The sequence below is a fragment of the Anarhichas minor genome, unplaced genomic scaffold (assembly GCF_050575085.1).
Source record: "Anarhichas minor isolate MPS153535 unplaced genomic scaffold, ASM5057508v1 ptg000087l, whole genome shotgun sequence".
NCBI classification, from domain to species: Eukaryota; Metazoa; Chordata; class Actinopteri; order Perciformes; family Anarhichadidae; genus Anarhichas; species Anarhichas minor.
The window spans coordinates 851,065-867,500 of record NW_027466533.1 but is presented as its reverse complement, the minus strand read 5'-3'; the positions used below and the strand labels follow the sequence as shown (position 1 = coordinate 867,500).

The following is a 16,436-nucleotide window of genomic DNA, read 5'->3' as shown; positions in this document are numbered from 1 at the left end:
CAAGCAAATACAACTTTTGCTGTATTCTCCAGTTATTGTGTAAAGTGTGTGTTAAGCAGACCCATTTCCAAAACGCAATTTTGCTTTTGTTCTGTGTAGGGTGATGTTTCTATTAAAGAGCATACGATTAAAGAGAGGCAGAGTGGTTGAAAGCTACTGCCTGCCTTTCCAGCTTGTCCTTATTAGAGCAGTAACACAGCTGTCAGCACAAGTTGTGGCTAGCCTACGCATCCAAACATATAGCAAGCACACACTGCCGTCTCTTTTTGCCAGTCACCTTGGTGACGGGGCTGACTAAGGAACTAAAATAAAGTACACTCGGTACACTCTGCTGGATTCAGATTGTACTGTGTCTTCACTAATGTGTGTGATTTCAAAGTGCTTCTTTTTCTCCAAGTTGGCCTTCCTGCCACAGCAAGCTGACATTTTCCACCACTGAAAACTGACCTTTTAAAAATGCTGTTTGGAATGGAAGCAAAAAGTATAAAAAGAGCCTTATGAAATCCCTGATGTATGGCTGTCAGTCTTCACAGACATGGTTAGGAATACAGTATATTAAACAGAAACATTCTACCTCCTAAACATATGTCAGTGACTGTGTGCTTCAGAGCCAAAGTCCCACCGCACATCTGGGTTAGCCTTTGTTCCATTATATGTAGCTTTCTCACGGAGCAGTTCTTTTGTCAGTCTTCCTGAAACAATTAATGTTTCCGTGGGGTTTCTATCCATATTCTGGACTAAATGGGTATCTACAGCAGTTCTGGATATAGAAATGTCAACTCCTGGTCAGAATGACATGTTGGGGGACTGAAATGATGAGGTATTCTAATTCACTGAAGGGAGATGAATAAATTGGTCAGAAAAAAAAAGTGTTGGCTTCAAAACTCTTGTTTCGTGAAGGTCAATGCACACACGACACAATGGGTGCCAGAAGGCAAAAGCTCTGTTCACTTACAGTTCAACTGTTGATTGGTGTGCATTGTCCCTAAAATAAACTTAGGTCCAACGCAAGTATCATTTAATAAAGCCTTTAGACCTTCGTCAAGGTAAATGTCGACAATAGAGCTTACATTGACAGCAAAAAGAGCACACCTGTGCTTTTTTATGAAAGCACACATGAGAGAGGCAGTTCTGAAATGTGGCTCTCAAGGTCCAAATACCAAAAGAGTTTCACAGATACGACATATCGCAAAAACTCGGTCTGCAGAGCCCTCCTTTCTCAAGTTTCAAAACTGTCTAGAAGCGCTTGGTTTTATACTCCCAGATGGCCACCGACAGCCCGCTGCCAGACTTTCATCTCTGCATGTTGCTACTACATCAGAAGCTTTCTGTGACATTCAGTAGTGCATGAAATATTCACAAATAAGCAGACATGGAAGAGTTAGACAGGTTTTATGGCACTGTTCGCCACTTTAATGAATGAATGCAATTAAATATCAATTCAATGCAAAAATGATGAAGAACTAGAAATTGTTCTGTGAGAATGTACAAGTTTGGAATTAACAAACCTCCCACAAACCACCCCCAGTGTTTATGGTCCAATTTTCACTTTCCTTCCTGCCTGTTCACAGACGCACACACACTGCGAGCGAGCCAAGTTGGTTGAGTACACTTGGCTGTCTTTTATGGTTTGTATCATAAACCCCACACTGGGTCAGGCTTCGGTAGGTTGGTGTTTCTGCAAACTGTTTATGGTTGTCAGCAATGGACCGATGGGAGGTGTACGCCAGTTTATAGTAAATATCAAAGGCTTCAATAAAGATCAAGGCACAAGCCTAAAGCTCTCAAACAAAGTTGTTTACTGCTTAAAAAAGGGGTCTTCTACTGGCAAAACAAATAATTAAAACATAACCCAAACTGTAAAAGAAGTTGTACTTTGAAAATGAACATAGATATGCTTTACACTTTAAATGAATAAGCAGGATCTTGTCTGAGGCCATGTCCACATTACTCCGTTTTTGTTTGGAAACGCATATGTTTTGCTACGTTTACACTGACCGTCCACACTACACCAGCGTTTTAGAGCATCGTAAACGGAGGAGTTTGAAAACGCTCCCGAGGTCGGAGGAGTTTGAAACTCCGGGGTTGCGTTTTGTGTGGACGGCCGAAAGCGGATACATTCAGAAACGATGACGCCCACACCCGCGTACGCTACTTGATTGGTTCTTAGCAGTCATGACGTATCCTTCCCTGATTCGTCACATGCCTATCACGTGACCCTTACCCGGAAGCTCACAAACAACAACATTGATTACCGATCGACTACCAGGTTAATTTAACATGGACAACTGATTGCAGGCGTTGCTGACCTTGTTGTATTTACCAGCAGCTGTTGTTCAGTTAAAGTCTGCATTTCTGTGGAGGAAGCAGCTGTTAGCGAGCGGCGTGACCAGCGGCGTTATCAGCCCTACGGAGCGGCCGTCTGAAGCCACGGTTGGCAGTAAATGCTATCCAGTAGGACAGATAGCTAAGCCACCAGCAGAGCTACGTGTGAGAACAGACAACAACGAGAAAACGAGTGAGAGACGTGTGTTGACCACATTTATGGACCCATAATCTAGTAAACGTTTACGTGTAAGTGTTGATTTTAAAGTAAATTTGATATGTGTGAGAGAGAGAGAGATAGAGAAAGACCCGCAGCGCTGTAACTAAGTCTGAAAAATAAAACTTCTAAAACTTTGTCTGTTTGAGTTTATAGAGGAATATTTTAGAGGAAGATCTTAAGTATCAAACACAACCTTTCATTATTAAAGACTACTATATTACTCTGTTGTATTTTTTTTAACTAAGCAACCAATCTACTTCCTGTTTACACCATCACGCGCATGCCTAGTTATTGGTCACGTGATATCCGTTTTCGAAGGTTGCCATGTGGATGCAGATCAATTCGAAAAGGATGCTGAAACACCCGTGTGGACGGAGGTCGTTTCTATTTGAAAACTCAGTATCCAAATAGAAACGGAGTAGTGTGGATGTACTCTGAGAGCCTTGCTCCACACACAACAGGCAACGGAAAAGCCGGAATGTAAGCTTTGATGTCATTCAGTTCCTTCTTCCTCTGATTTTCTGAAGGGGGTGGAGAGAGGGATCACTTCCTCTCTCCTCTGAACCCAGAAAGTCATTGTACACAGTGAAAACTGCCTTGTCTTTTAACTGCAAAAATGTCCAACTCCATCTAAAACAAAGATGTTGTCATTAAAATGTCTGCACCACCAGAGACTATTTTGTTTTGGTACCACAACATAACCTGTAAATACCCACACTGCGGCATTATCAATCATTATTTTTCAAAATTATTATGACTAAACCCTAATATGTTGATGTAAAATTATATAAAACAAAAAAAAGCTGCAAATCCTCACATTTGAAATGCTGCAACCAGAGAATATTTGTCAGTCTGCTTGATAAATTACTTATTTAAATTACTTAATTTACTGAGAATGAACTGTTTGTTTCAGCATTAACCCACATACTCCAACAAAATAAAAGGTTTGTAAAGAATGTGGAGCAATAGCCAACTTCACGTACTGGAATACTAGTCACAGGGGTGTCTCTCTCTTGTATAATGCTGCACTGGTGGGCCCTTCAAACTGCAGTTTGATGGCCTGTTTCAGATTGAGTTTTGGGTCTGTGGTTGTCATACCGACCATAACATCCTCCGGCAAGGCACTACAAGGTGGGACTGGGCTAAAACTGTAGCAAGCAGGTGACAAAATGTTCTTCTGGGGTAGAGAATCCCAAGCCTCCCCTTGAATTGGGCTTTGTAGTCTATATGGGTAGCCCAGAGGAGGACTTTCTCTGTTTTTAGCACCTACTGCAGGGCTATCTTGCCCTGGCATTATCCCAAGGGAAGCCATGACTGAGTTCCATTTTCCACCAGCATTAGTAGTCCTGTCTGCTTTAATTAAGTTTGAGTTTTGTTTGTTGATTTTGTCATGATATTCAAGTCCAGATGACAAGCCTTTCTGAGGCAGTGCGCAGTTGTGCACCATGGCAGCGACTGTGCAAACAGTGGTAGGAGGGCTGAATTTGGGATGCCTCTGACTGCTTCCATGGAGGCTGCCCATGCCCGAGCTCCCTGGTGGGGGGAGGGTGGAGGGACGACTACGACTGCGGGGCAGTGAGTGCTGTTGGATTTGCTGAATAAAGCTGAGGCTGTCAGCTGGCACTGTCTGCACCGTAGCCAGCGAGTGGCAGGTAGATGAGGTTTGGGAGCTCTGCATGGAGTGGAATCGTTCGGCAGTGGAGCCGGGAGAAGATACTGAAGAGGAGGAGGCTGTCACTTCACCTCCACTACTCTCGAAGATGCCTGAGCAGAGGATCTTGTTGGGTTTTGAAGGGGAGACATTGCTAGAGTTAGGCAACTGGCCTACGTATGGCTTGGCTCCGTAGCTCTCCAAGAGTCTGACAATGCTGAAGTGCCCGTGTTTCCCAGCCACTTTGACTGGACTACGCCCATATTTATCCATGTGATTGGGATTTGCACCTCTTTCCAGAAGCATTGCAACAATGTTTGCATGTCCCTCCTGGGCGGCAATGCTGAGAGCTGTTGCCCGCTGCTGACACGCAAGGTCTATAATGACACCACTGGTTTCAAGGAGACGATGTCCTACTTCAGCATGTCCTGTCCAAGCCACTGAATGGATTGGGGGTCTCCCCTCTGTGTCCTGCGCATTGGGGTTTGCCCCATGCTTTAGCAGTAGGTCTACCATCTTAATACACCCCTGCCAGGAAGCCACATGAAGTGCTGTACGGCCCTCAGAGTCTCGGGACTCCAGGGGCACCCCTCCTTTCTCTATGAGGAGATTAGCCTTTTCAAGGTATTCCTCCAACACCAGGAGGTAGAGCAGAGGCCTTCCCTCTGCATCCCGAACATCAGTATCAGCCCCTCGCCTCATAAGCAGCTCGGCAACCTCAACATGGCCCTCCAGTAGGGCGGCACTCAAGGCAGAATGTCCATCGTACGCCCTGTAATCAATGGGAGAACGTCTGTCCAACAACAGCCTGACGGTGCTCCAGTGACCTTCCTGGGCAGCCAGTATAAGAGGGGTGCGTCCTTCAATGTCCATCTCTCCGACACGTGCCATGCTGCCTTGCTCCGTCAAAGCAGCGCACACACCTCGATGGCCTTCACAGGCAGCAGCGTGTAATGGAGTCCAGCCAAGGTCGTCCTTGTGGTTCTCGTCCAGGCCTCGGTACAGCAGGGCGCGGACAACCTCAATACTGCCCCTTGCTGCTGCCAGGCAGAGTGCCGTTCTGCCTTCACAATCAATGGCGTCCACGGCTGCTCCCCAGAAAAGCAGCCGTGACACAGTCCTCATGTGGCCCATTGCTGCAGCTGCCAGCAGGGGAGTGACAGCCGCTGCTGCTGAGACATTGCCATTAGGGCCAGCAGTCTCATCTACATCAGCACCAGCGTCTAACAGAAGTTCAACTATGTCGTAATGGCCCTCGTAGGCTGCAAGAAGCAATGGTGTCATTCCATCATGGTCTCTGTGTCCTGGATCTGCTCCACGCTCCAGTAACAGACTTGCTACCTCACCATAACCTTTGACCCCAGCTGCTGTAGGAACACAGAGGGCAGAGACTGACAGAGCAGTGCGCCCATCTCCATCAGCTAAGTTAACTTCTGCTTTGTGGTCCAGCAATATCTCCACAGCTTCATGATGTCCCATATACGCAGCAGCGATAATCGGCGTGCGGCCCATGCTGTCAGCTTTGTCAACCTGTGCCCCATAGTCCAGCAGGGTCAGGACAATTTCCTCATGCCCCCCCCATGCAGCAGCTCTGAGAGCAGTACGGCCCTCAGCGTCACATCCATCCACATCTGCTCCTGCATCCAGCAGAAGCCGGACAGCCTTGCTGTGTCCTCCCCAAGCTGCAGAGCGCAGTGCTGTCCAGCCTTCGTTGTCGACATGCTCCATCATCCGCACAGCAGTTTCTGGCCCCTGGCTATTGGTCCAATCCAGGAGCACAGACAACACTTTGACATGCCCCTGCCTGGAAGCCAAAGTGAGTGGCGTTTGACCCTGTTGATCACTGACCAGTGGATCCAATCCACGGGCCAGGAGAAGTTTGGCTACATTTGCAGAACCCTCGTGGGCCGCAATGGCAAGCAAGATCTGTCCATCTGTAGAACCAGGCTGGTTTACAGAGACCCCACAGCCTAGAAGCTTCTTTACAGACACGTCCCTTTCAAAAGCCTGTTTTAAACTACTCCCCTCTTCACCTGTACAATGCACTCCAACACTTGGGTGTGAATCTGAAAGACAGGCTGCAGAGACGAGCCCACAACTCATTAACAGCTGAAGGGCTTCCTGACTGACTAAAACAGGAGGCTGGCTTATGGATGGGGTTAGTGCAATACTGCCACTAGTCGTAAGAGCAGGCACACCTGCCCACAGCATCCACAGTGCCAATAATGAGGGGTTATCTTTATGGTGACCTGATAAAACTAAATGTGTGGCTAGCTGGCAAGTGTCCGCAATGTCCAGGTGGGGTCCCTGCAAAGTCAGAGCCATGGCAAGCATACTGTGACCCTCTGTTCTGCTACACAGGTACTTCTGTGTGCAATACTTAACATCCGTCAGCCACTCAGTAAAGCTGGCATGAAAAAGTAGTTTGGTTCCCTCAGGGCCATCGATCAGGAGAGGTGTGAGGGTTTGGAGTTTGTTCTGGAAGTCCTGGGGGTTGAGCGAGGTGTCATGTGTCCATGTTGCCGTGAAAAGCTGCTGAGGCGTGAGGGGCCTTGCGGCAGCCAAGAGGGCATTGAGGAGAGGCCTGACAAAGACAAAGAGCCCCCGGGGGAAAAGTTTCTGGCACAACCACAGGTAAAGGCCATTCAGAGTACCGGGAATGTCACGGATCTCCCTGAGACCCACCAGTGCACCTCCCACACCATCCAGCACGCACTCGAGGAAGAGAAAGCATCCGCCGCTCTTAATGTGCAGCAGATTCAGCATGTCAGCCGTGTCAGGAGTGAGCTGACGGCGAAGTGTTGCGTCTTCATCCAGCCGACAAAGGATATACTGCTGCACGTCACGGACTGGCGGAGGTTTGCGCAGATCGTCTAGAGAGATCCTACGAAAACCTAAAACACAGAAAGAGCAGGTTTTTTAAACCCAATATAGTCTATACATATACTTGATCCCAGTGATATGTTATTTTGGTTCTTCTCTGGCACAGGTATTGACAACTATCAAGTGGTATTTTCTCTCTCTGCTTTTCTATTTTCGAAGTGAGTTTGAAGTGTCTAGGTAGAGAACACCTTAGTTAAAGAACATTTTGACCAGAGAAGAGGAGATATGTGTATACTGTTCAGCAGCTACAAAACAACACCTCACTTCATTTATAATATGTTCGTAAAATAAAGCTGGAGCTTATAACCGGAGCACTCAACCTAGTACCAGCTTTTAACAAGAGTTACAGTCAAAGGTCTCAATAGCTATAGCTACACAAAAGGCCAATACTGTATAACTTTTGTATTTGTATTTATATATTCGATGCATGGTTAATGTGGATGTTAAAATCACAAGAAATAATAAGTAAAAAATATTTAGATTTTGATTTTCATCTCAAAAACTATTTGGCCATTGTAGAAATTCCGAAAATAATTGTTTGTTTACTGTATGTAATCAATTGTCATAAAAAAGCCCCGACATAATCAGTGTTGAGACAAATATATAACAGTCAGCGATTTCAATGTCCAATCATTGCTGCCCAATGTCCACCACACACATGCATGAGGTAGTCCATGTTTCTGTCAGGCCCCACATTATTATTATTATAATGATATAATTATCATTAACAACATAATATCTTAAAGTGCAAATCCCATTAAGATGAGTTACTCTCTCTTCATACCTGAGAACATCTTGCACACAGCCTTGTTGTGGCGGCGGACGGAGCAGACCAGGAGCAGCCAGCCGGGCAGCAGGTGTTGATTGGTGGCCAGGAGCTGCGTAATGGACGTTCCACTCCCTTCGCCTGCCCCATACCCTACGTCCAGGGAGTCCACCAGCACCATCAGAGTCTGGGCAGGAGGAGGAAGGTCTAACAGGGGTCCCAACACTGCTCTAAGGACATATGAGAAAGAGCCAAGACACACAAGGGAAGAGATTAAATGTCTGCAGAGTAATTACAATCACAGACAAACACAGCAGGTTGATGTGTACTGTCAAGACGACGTTTCCCTCAAACGACATCTCAGACCTTTAACATTGAAATACAGCTGTGACTAGGGAACTAGAATCGCAAATATATTATCTTCTACTGTGATTAAACTCTGGAATATGATGTAAAACATTTAAGAAATTCAGAACTTGGCAAAAAAACATAAATCCCAGCGCAACTGTCCTTTGAAGAGCACAGTTAGCACCCGCACCCTGCTGTGATCTGATGGTGACTCAGGTACATGGAACCTCTGAAATGTCCCGCTCCACCCTGGGCACGCTCTCACACACACTCACACACACACACACACACACACACACACACACACACACACACACACACACACACACACACGCACACACACACACACACAATCCTACCATACCTTTTGAAGTACTACCTTTTGAAGTACTTCCTTTTAAGTGCTACCTTTTGAAGTACTTCAACCGATTGTAATTTCCAGACACTTAAAACCCCTCAATGTAACATGCCTGAGCTTTGATTTAATTTATTTTTACGCACACTTCTGTAAAAACCCTAGTTTAGTCCTTGGTAGTTCAAACTAACGACTCATTTATGTGAGAATCAAATCCTGCAGTCATCAAGATTACTGTACAGAGCTGTTGGAGCATGAACACTACATAATGAAGTGCAAGTTGTATTAGGGAAGGGGGGACTCTTGAGAACGAAGTTGTTGCTTCCAGATGATTACTGTGGCTGCAGGGAAAACATGCCTGAGCCAAAGACAAACTACTGTTTTCTTACACCTATGATGATGCTCTGGTAACTGTATGGTAATACTAGCTATTATAGGAACCCATGTCTACCCCATCCAAACAAAGCCAAGCAGCACCAGACCTGTGTTTAAACTGGGACAGGGGGCAGGGGTTGTGACTACTTTTAGAATATTGACCATAAAACTTTGAATTTTAAATTGTTGCTTTAGAGTACTTTTTAGACAGACCAAAAAGAAAATAAGTTTGTAATTTTTCGTGTGTTTTATAACTTTATTGAAAATGTTTCATGAACTAAAAACTAATACATAACACTGTACTTACAGCAAAATACTGAATCTCCATTGTAAAAATGTCAGAAAACACATTGAATAATACATTTTTACCAGGTCTGGTTTTATTCAGTGTTCCGTTTAGCAGAAATCTGTACAGAGCTGCACATACAGTCCCCCTGTCTAAACTGTCCATAACCTGTCCTTTTAAAGGTGACAAACAGTGATTAACCTGTGACAGCAGTCTGGTGTGAATGGGTCACACAGAGGCTAAACCCAATAATCCTGCAGCAAACACAGGGTTCACGTTTGTGTGTGCTGTCATTATTGTTAATGTCTATATTTTAGGCCAGAAGGTCCAGTCATCTTTAGTCACCAAACAGGTTTTCTTTAAACCCCAAATTTAAGGTAAAAACCTAAAAAGAAACTTAGATTTTTTTAAGCATGAACAGGATCAACAGACGTTGGCAATTTTGTTTGTTTCTGGTGCCTAATAAAAGCAAATCCAGCAGTGTTTCCAATCTTGTAAAAGCACCAGGAAAAAGATCATTCAAACGTTTCAGCATTTCAGGCGATTTGGTAAATCCAGAAAGCTTGGCGATTGAATCACACAGAAGCCTGTGAAGTTGAGTTACTTAAAGCAGGGTCATTCGCCAAACATGTTGAGGTCAACATCAAAGTATCAGTCTCGGGATGAACATATGCAAAGGAGTGGGGAGTGAAATTTCAACATCACAGAAATGAATCATCCGTAATGATAAGACTTTGGCAACAAATCGGCCGTGTTTGAGCTACAGCCGTGAAATTGTGCATTACTACATGCACATTGTTCTGATTCTGAAATATAAAAAGTAACTATTACCTCCTCTATTAACCTGTCCTTACATAATGGACATTTTAACTAGCATCGCGTACTGGTGTCAACATGTACATTAGTTCAGGGTTTATTATTCAGCAGAGGTGGTAAGTCACCCACTTCCTGACACATCTCCCTTCATGATAAATAAGGTAGAAGAAAGTAGCCTAAACAGTAATGAGACTCAAATAATATGGTGTTTGCTGTGTGGAATAGGATTTCAAATTTTCTCCTGAAGGACAATGTTATATAAATTAATGAATAACATTTCAATTGCGTGATGTTTGTTGAGTCAGTCTTTCAGACAAGGTGGCCCGCATCTACTATAAAAATGCGAGACTACACCACCAATTGCTTTTAAAAAAAAAACTAACTAAAAATGCTTAAAAATAGCTAAAAGAAATGCCCATCACAAGTTCCCAGTTCCCAAGGTGACATCATCAAATTGCATATTTTGTGCAACCAACAGTTTTAAGACCCAATCATATAAAAAATTCTGCAAATTTGAGAAGCTTGTAGAACTTTCTGCTTGATTTGGCTTTATATGATGAATTTTAATTATTGTTTGTCAAATTCTTTTTGAGAAGTACAAAAATCTAGGTGAATAGTAATCACACAAAGAGAATGTCTTTAGTCAGAGAGGTTCAATCGTGATATAATGTGATATAGTTGTAGAATACACCTTCTGTTGGTCCAGAATGTTCCGGCTCATCTACACTGCAGTCCTTTTTACTCCAAGTAAAGTCTGAGGATTTGTTGTAGCGAATGGCCACTGAGTCATCTCATTACCTTAACACCTCATTGCCTTCCACGGTAGCCTTGACTTTTATCATGGGGCATATGTTGCAATTAAAAGCGGATTTAAGCCCTGCCCTTGGGTGACGGCTACATCTGGGTTACAACAAGCTTATCATACCTCTGTTTGCATTAGTCATCCGATTACAGCGACACTCCCTCACCGGGCGCATGTTCAGGTCTGCGGAGGAGGAAACGTTAATGATCCTTTATTGCTGGTTGAAGCTTTCTGCTCCATTCTGCCCACATAGTCCTGGACACAGGACGGTGGGTGACCTTTGACCCTGAGCTTTAATTCAGCTTGTAAAGGTTAGCATGTCACAAACAAGCCAGGTTTTCAGGTGGTGGTTTTCTAACTGAACCTAGAGTAAGATTCAGACCTGGAGAGTGTCTTCGTCCTGGAACAACCTGCCTGATGACCACTATTTTTCGAACGCTTATGATTCGTTATTATACTACACTGTTGTTGCGTGTCTGTAGTTTATGTTTGTGGGTTTTTTCGGTTATTCAGTCGTGTGGTGTTTTTTTCCGTGCATTCCTTCTCGTTATCGTTGCCTTTTCTTCTGCATGTACCCCGTTGCTGCATGAATTTGAATACGAAACATGTTGAGTTTACTTGTAATGAAACGCACAGTATAATACAACAACATTGTGTTGCGTTACTGAGCTGAGTTCAGGAGCAACGATCACGGTCAGGGATGACCCAACTGGCTGTAAAACTCCTTTTGCAGCAACACTACACTGTTAACTGATGTGCATGTGTTCTTATTGCATTTTTATTTAAACTCTACTTGACCAGGCGAGCCTCATTCAGACAAAAGACAATTTTTCAATAGTGCCCTGGGCAAGATAGGCAAGACTACAAATACTGTATAAAAAAGGCTAAAAGAAAATATCACTAGCTCAGAATTAAAACATAACTACAACAGTTTGTGGTTTAAAAGCAAAGTGTGGCAAACACAGGATAATATGATAATAGATGTTGCAGTCAAGCAAACCATATAATAAATGAGTATACGTGTGTATGAGCATTTAGTAACCATGCCAACATGTATACAGTATATGCATGTCAGCATGCAAGTGTGAAGATTTGTCAGACACAGAAAAGCAGTTTAGAAAGCAGTGCATTATGCTTGTGTCCTACTTTGTGTTATTTCGGCAGCTCCTCATTAAAAGTGAGCGAAAAGTAGAAACCGCACGGCAACTATTCCCTCAATAACATCACAACACAAAATCCCTTTTCATCACGTTGCTACCTGTTCATAGTTATTTATGTCCTATGCAGTCCGGTAGCAGCCTCCACGAATAGCGCTCGTAATCAGAGAGCTCTCTGTGACACTGAGAGCGGTGAGGCCCACTGAAGCAGAGATTCATGTCCAATGAATGAGTCACCTGTCAGTCCGTATGATTCATATGATGTGTTTCCTCCTGTGGCAGTGGTGGAATGTAACCAAGTACATTTATACATTTATTTATGGGACATTTTGTTTTATTTGTAATCAATGAATCAAATTGTCTAGCAAAAAAAACAATAAAAAAACCGTCGCAGAACTGTAAGAAGCCCGACCTGCCTGCCTCGCTGTGCACAGTCTGGAAATGAACTCATTGTGCATCGCCAAAGTCTTCCTCAAGTTGCTAGCTTGACAACGGTGGGTACTGATAATAGCCATGTTTGTTGTTTAAGTTCATTATGATGATTTTTTTGAAGTTAGTATCTACTTTCATTGGAAACAAGTTGGCAACACTGCGGTGTTTTTTTCTCCGGTTAAATACATTTTTAAATGTGGTGTATTCTTCCTGTTTTCTCCACTGTTACTTACCCAAGCTTTAAGTATGTCCATTCTATGCTACTTTATACTTATACTACAATTCAGAGGGAAATGTACGTTTTACTTCACTATATTTCTTTGACACCTATACTAGTTACATTTAACATAACACAAAAACATGAGATGTGATATATATGATATGTACTATACTATACTACTAGTCTACCCAGTAGTATACAAAGTATCTAAAATTGGCTCCACACTGATGTACTACAACATTAACATGCTCTTGTGTATTCATAAGTGACAACAACAGAATCAAATATAATATTCTATAATAACACTGCAAAAGGAGCCATCCTGCACTACGAGTCATTTTGATTTTAATACTTTAAGTACATTTTGCTTCTGTACGCATCTGTACTTTAACGTAAGCCCACTTTTTAATTCAGGGCTTTTACTTTTACAATGTAGACTCAGACCATGGTATTTCTACTTTAATTATAGGTAAAGTGTCTAAGACCTTCTTCCCCCACTGTCCTCTTGGTACGTTTCTAATACGACAGTGTGAACATGAACCATGGACCAGACGAAATAGCAACATGACATTTTTTATTCGCAGGTCAAGTGAGCCACAGGTGTGAAACCAACCCTAACTGTCAAATAATGACACAACTTTGAGTTAAATTCACCAAAAGCTGACAACACCCATCGCTCAGCCGGTTCAAGGCAAAACCTGCGTCCCATGTACGTCCTCCCACTGCCCATTCAAGCCCATGTTTCAACAGTTTGTCAACGGCTGTTCTCACGTGGCAAGGTTTCGCCCGCAGCCACTTTCTCTCACGAGCGCTCCAAACACAAACAGCGTCTGGCTGTGAGCCATTCTGAGGGGAGTGAGGAATCCAGCTCGGTACTTCACACCAGAGGTAGGCAAACACAGGAGGAGTGTAAAAAGGCTCAGACTGATTGCAGAGTAAACACGCCGGGAGAGAGTGAAAAAAAAAGAAGTCCAAGAGAGGAGGGTGACCTCGCTAACTGCCGCTGAGACGGTCACTGGGGTACTGGAGGCATTTTTCACCTCTTTGTTCTTTTTTTTTTTTCTCTTATTCTTCTTCTACCCCCTCGCTGAAAGGGAAGTTGTGTCGTAAATAACAGTAGCATTCATTCACAGTGGAGGCCCATTGTGTGCGCTGTGAATGGGCCGCATTATGAGAGGAGAAATAAATATAAGAAGAAGAAGAATAGCTGCTGCCGTCAATTTTCCTGTGACTGTCATGGCCTCTCTTGTGATGGCCAAATGGGTTTTACATTTACAGGCTTTCAAACTGTTTTTTGTCTGTTGACTGTCTAAACCTGTTAGACTGTTGACCTGCTGAAAACACCTCTGTTTGGACGCAGCTGTAAAGCTTTCATGGATCTTTTTCCCACAACATGAGCTGCCACTGTGTTTGAGCCTGAATGACTCTTTTATGAGTGAGGGCGGAGCTTTTTTATATGTATAAGCATGTTGTATTACAGTGTTGCTAATATTGCAATGAGTGCTGATAATTCAAAATCACTGTTTGTCAACTTTACATTACAAAACATTACGCTTCTTCGTAAAGACTTGTGGAGCTAACATCAGGAGAGTACCTTATTACATCCTTAGCTTATGACATTCTTGGCTTTACAGGAATTCTGTTTTTTGTCTGAAACGCCAGGTGACAGCCAGGTGACTTTTACACTGTGATCTGTAGGCTTTAACTTCTATCTTTATCTTTTGAACCGTTTTTTGTTGCTGAATCAGTTTGACATCCTGGATGCATCCTTCAAACGCATGTTGTAGACCCTTCAGAGAATAGTTCTTCAGAGAGGGAAGTTAGTGACAGTGTGGGCTCCACGGTGGTTCTGACACCTTGATGGAGTAGCAGTGGGGGCCGGGACTTTGCAAAGGCTCAATTATATGTTATCATTTTACAAAATGATCTTGTACAATTTAGCTATGCCAGGCAAAGTGTTGTTGTACACACGCTATTCAATAACAAGTGTTTAACTGTATTAAGAATTAATTGGATTGATTTTGTATGTACATATGCTGTATTGATTTAACCATCCTGCCCTAGTTGGAACTGAAGCAATAAGCTACAAATCAAATTCACATTATCGGTGTTGTGTGGCATTAAGATCATAATGATCTCAAAACATAGCATGTCAGGTTGAAAACAAAACAAATTACACATTCTCATGATCAGGGTTATGGCGTCTAAAATGACTACCGACGTTGGATGTTTTGGGTCACCACAAACGAATGTTGAAACTGTCAATTCACCAAACAAAAAAAGGAACTTGCGGCGCAGGTTTTCACCTTGTTGTTTTCACCAATAAAACCACTTGTTTGCCCGCTGACTCATGTCAGATGTAACTTTGTTCAGCTGCTCCTGCCTTCATCCAACTATCACCATTTACAGAATGTGATACCACACGTGCACCGTGCTGCGCTGAGCCACGCTCTTGAACAAGCACACACATGCAGAGCGCCTGGATGGGTTTCAGGCTTGTTACACTTTCCTTAAACTTTCCTCTCCCTCTCATTTGGCAACCTTGAAATTTCCCTCAAACCTATTACGATAAAGATTAACCCTCTTCAGAACAAACATGTGACTGTAATATCAAAAACTTTGAACATTCTTTACGGAAGAAAAAAAAAAGATTCAAACCTCTTGAAGGTGTCGTCGGGGTCTCTTTGACAGGCGACAGGCTCCAGACAGGAGGATACAGACGGGCTGTTGAGGGTCTCTTCGTACCCAGGAGAGAGGAGAGGTGAGGCCCTCAGCTGCTCCACCAGGCCCAGGACAAACCTCCACAGCGAAGTACTCCGCTGGTCCTCCCGCTGGCAGAAGTGGAAGGCCAGGCAGCGTGGTGCCAGCCCGACCGCCAGCCCTGCCTTCGAGGTGGGCCACACCACCTCGGTGCACAGGGCGGTCTTCCCGGCGCCAGGGCCCCCCATCACCAGCAGCCCTGGCGGCTGCCCCGGCACGGAGCGGGTGTCCAGGCAGCGTCGCAGCTTGTCCAGTGCCCATTCCCGGCAGTAGAAACGCCGGCCCTGGAGCAAGCTGGAAAATCCGCCGCTACTCATTTGTTCCCGGGCGTCTGACTTCCAGGGGACAACTCAGTGCTCTTTACTCCCCGTCCCATGCTCCTCCAGTAATCGTACTCCCAACTTTTAGGTAGATCTGCAGCTGGTGACACCTCTGGTTTTGTGACAGCTCTGGGTATTTCCTCACACTGACGGTTCCTGAAAGTGTTGCATCAGGCGATCATTATCAGTGGCTGTCCTTCCCCCTGCAGGCCCTAAGGCATAATTCTGACAAGAAGAGGAGTCAGGGAAAGGTTGAGTCAGCTAATGGATCACCTCTTCGGTGTCTTGATTTGGATTTGTCAGGATCTTTTTGTTGCACGGTTCGAAGCGCCAAAGCGAAGAGGAGGATCCGTGGCTGCCAGCGTTCGGCGTGCCTCTCCTGGAGTTCGTGGAGCTATTCAGTGAGAAATCAGAAAGAGGGAAAAGGAATGAGTCAAGAGAGGAACTGACAGCATGTTTTTCACAGAAATAATGACACTGTATCTCACCCCTCCCCTGATGACTGAGTCGTCCTCCGTCTTCTAATGACAGCTACAGTCTTCCCTCCTCTCAGTTTCATCGATCCAAAACTGCAGCCTTAGCATGAAATTCACTTTTACTTTCTCATGCCCTCAGCTCTTTTACAACCCTCACACCGCCCTCTCTCCATCTCTCTTTCTATCCGTCTCTCACGCTCTCCGGTTTTTCCTGTTTGGGGTTTATTTGACTCCTCCCTCGGCA

General features: G+C 44.2%; 1 protein-coding gene across 1 annotated transcript; it reads right to left on the bottom strand.

Moving 5' to 3' along the window:
* Positions 1–1,386: 1,386 nt before the first annotated feature.
* ankrd50l (ankyrin repeat domain 50-like) lies at positions 1,387–16,436 on the bottom strand. Its single transcript, XM_076081953.1, has 4 exons — positions 16,205–16,436; positions 15,295–16,110; positions 7,864–8,075; positions 1,387–7,090 (listed from the first exon to the last, which is right to left on the bottom strand). Exons 2-4 carry the CDS (start codon positions 15,711–15,713, stop codon positions 3,540–3,542), a joined length of 4,182 nt encoding a protein of 1,393 aa, XP_075938068.1. The 5' UTR covers positions 15,714–16,110; positions 16,205–16,436; the 3' UTR covers positions 1,387–3,539.